Source organism: Bison bison, unplaced genomic scaffold (genome assembly GCF_000754665.1).
Source record: "Bison bison bison isolate TAMUID 2011002044 unplaced genomic scaffold, Bison_UMD1.0 scf7180017864146, whole genome shotgun sequence".
In the NCBI taxonomy this organism is placed as follows: Eukaryota; Metazoa; Chordata; class Mammalia; order Artiodactyla; family Bovidae; genus Bison; species Bison bison.
Genome location: NW_011494718.1, coordinates 3,777,876 through 3,778,961, shown reverse-complemented (window position 1 = coordinate 3,778,961; position 1,086 = coordinate 3,777,876). Strand labels below are relative to the sequence as shown.

The window sequence follows — 1,086 nt, the reverse complement described above, 5'->3', positions numbered from 1 at the left end:
GAGGAGGTGGTCTAATTTGGATCTTGCAGCAGAAACACCTCCACTGGGTGGCTCGGCCACTCCTTTGAGTCTGGAGCTCTCAGGAGCACGGCACCAGAGAGCCCAGAACGGTGCCTCCAGGGGAACACAGGAAGTGACGCAATGACTGCCTTTTAGGAAGATCATAATTGAGTGTCAGTGAAGCAATTTGGTAGTAAGTGCTGAGCAATGCCACACCCACCTGACTGCCCACGGTGAGATTTTTGTCAGCAAAGTTGCTTTTTGGAACCCTGCTCCCTAGGCCTCTTGGATTCTGGAGTTTTCACAGCCTTCATGAGAGTCCCTGCAACTCTGTTCTTCGGAGCTTTTCCTCGTGGCCACGGCTCCTTCTCCCGCTGCGAGCTGGGGCCAGGCGGGCGCATCTGCGCTGACCTCACCGCTTAGGAAGGGGGTGGGGCAGCTCTCCAGGGTGCTGACTCAGGGCGGCAGCGCGGCGCCCTCACGCGAGGTTGCAGCGGCCGGAGCTCAGCCCTTCTGTCCTGCTTTAGCGGGTAGAAGCCCTCCCTGGAAGGAGGACCGGCCCCTGGTTCTTTCCAAAGCTGTCAGCACAGAATAATTCACCTTTCACCGCTTCGTGCTGTAAACAGCTCCCCATCAGACCGGGAAAGTTGCTGAGGTCTGGACAGTCTGGCCACTTCCAGGGACAACTGTTCTGCCAGTTTCCAGAAGGCAGCAGAAGCGATTTAGCTATATTTGGATTAAAAGGATGGTTCAGCCTTGGAAGATGCCCGGGCAGGAAGAACAGTGCCTCCATTCAGCTGTGGAGACGGCAGCCTGGCTGGTCAGCTTTCTTTCTCTTTCCCAAGGCACCAGCAGTTCCCACAAGCTGATTCATCTCCAGGGAGGAGAGGGAAGAGGTGGGCTGCCTGCAGGGCAGGCTTCTTGCCCCAGCCGAGATGGCGGAACTACCTCCCCACCCCCACAGGGCCTCCTACTCCCGAGGCCAGGTTTGCCTTTTATACAATGGAAATGAGAGTCATCAGATCAGCACCTGGATACGGTGCCCACTGCTCCCAGCCCTCCCCCGGCCCCTGTGGTTCTCAGCCA

General features: G+C 57.6%; 1 protein-coding gene across 1 annotated transcript in view; it reads left to right on the top strand.

Annotated features, from left to right (window-relative positions):
• The window catches only part of FHDC1 (FH2 domain containing 1), a 50,138-nt gene extending 49,715 nt beyond the window's left edge, over nucleotides 1-423 (top strand). The window contains exon 19 of the mRNA XM_010840800.1: nucleotides 281-423. Within this exon, the coding sequence (XP_010839102.1) occupies nucleotides 281-423 (143 nt within the window). The remainder of the gene's footprint in view (nucleotides 1-280) is intronic.
• The last annotated feature ends 663 nt before the right edge of the window (nucleotides 424-1,086 follow it).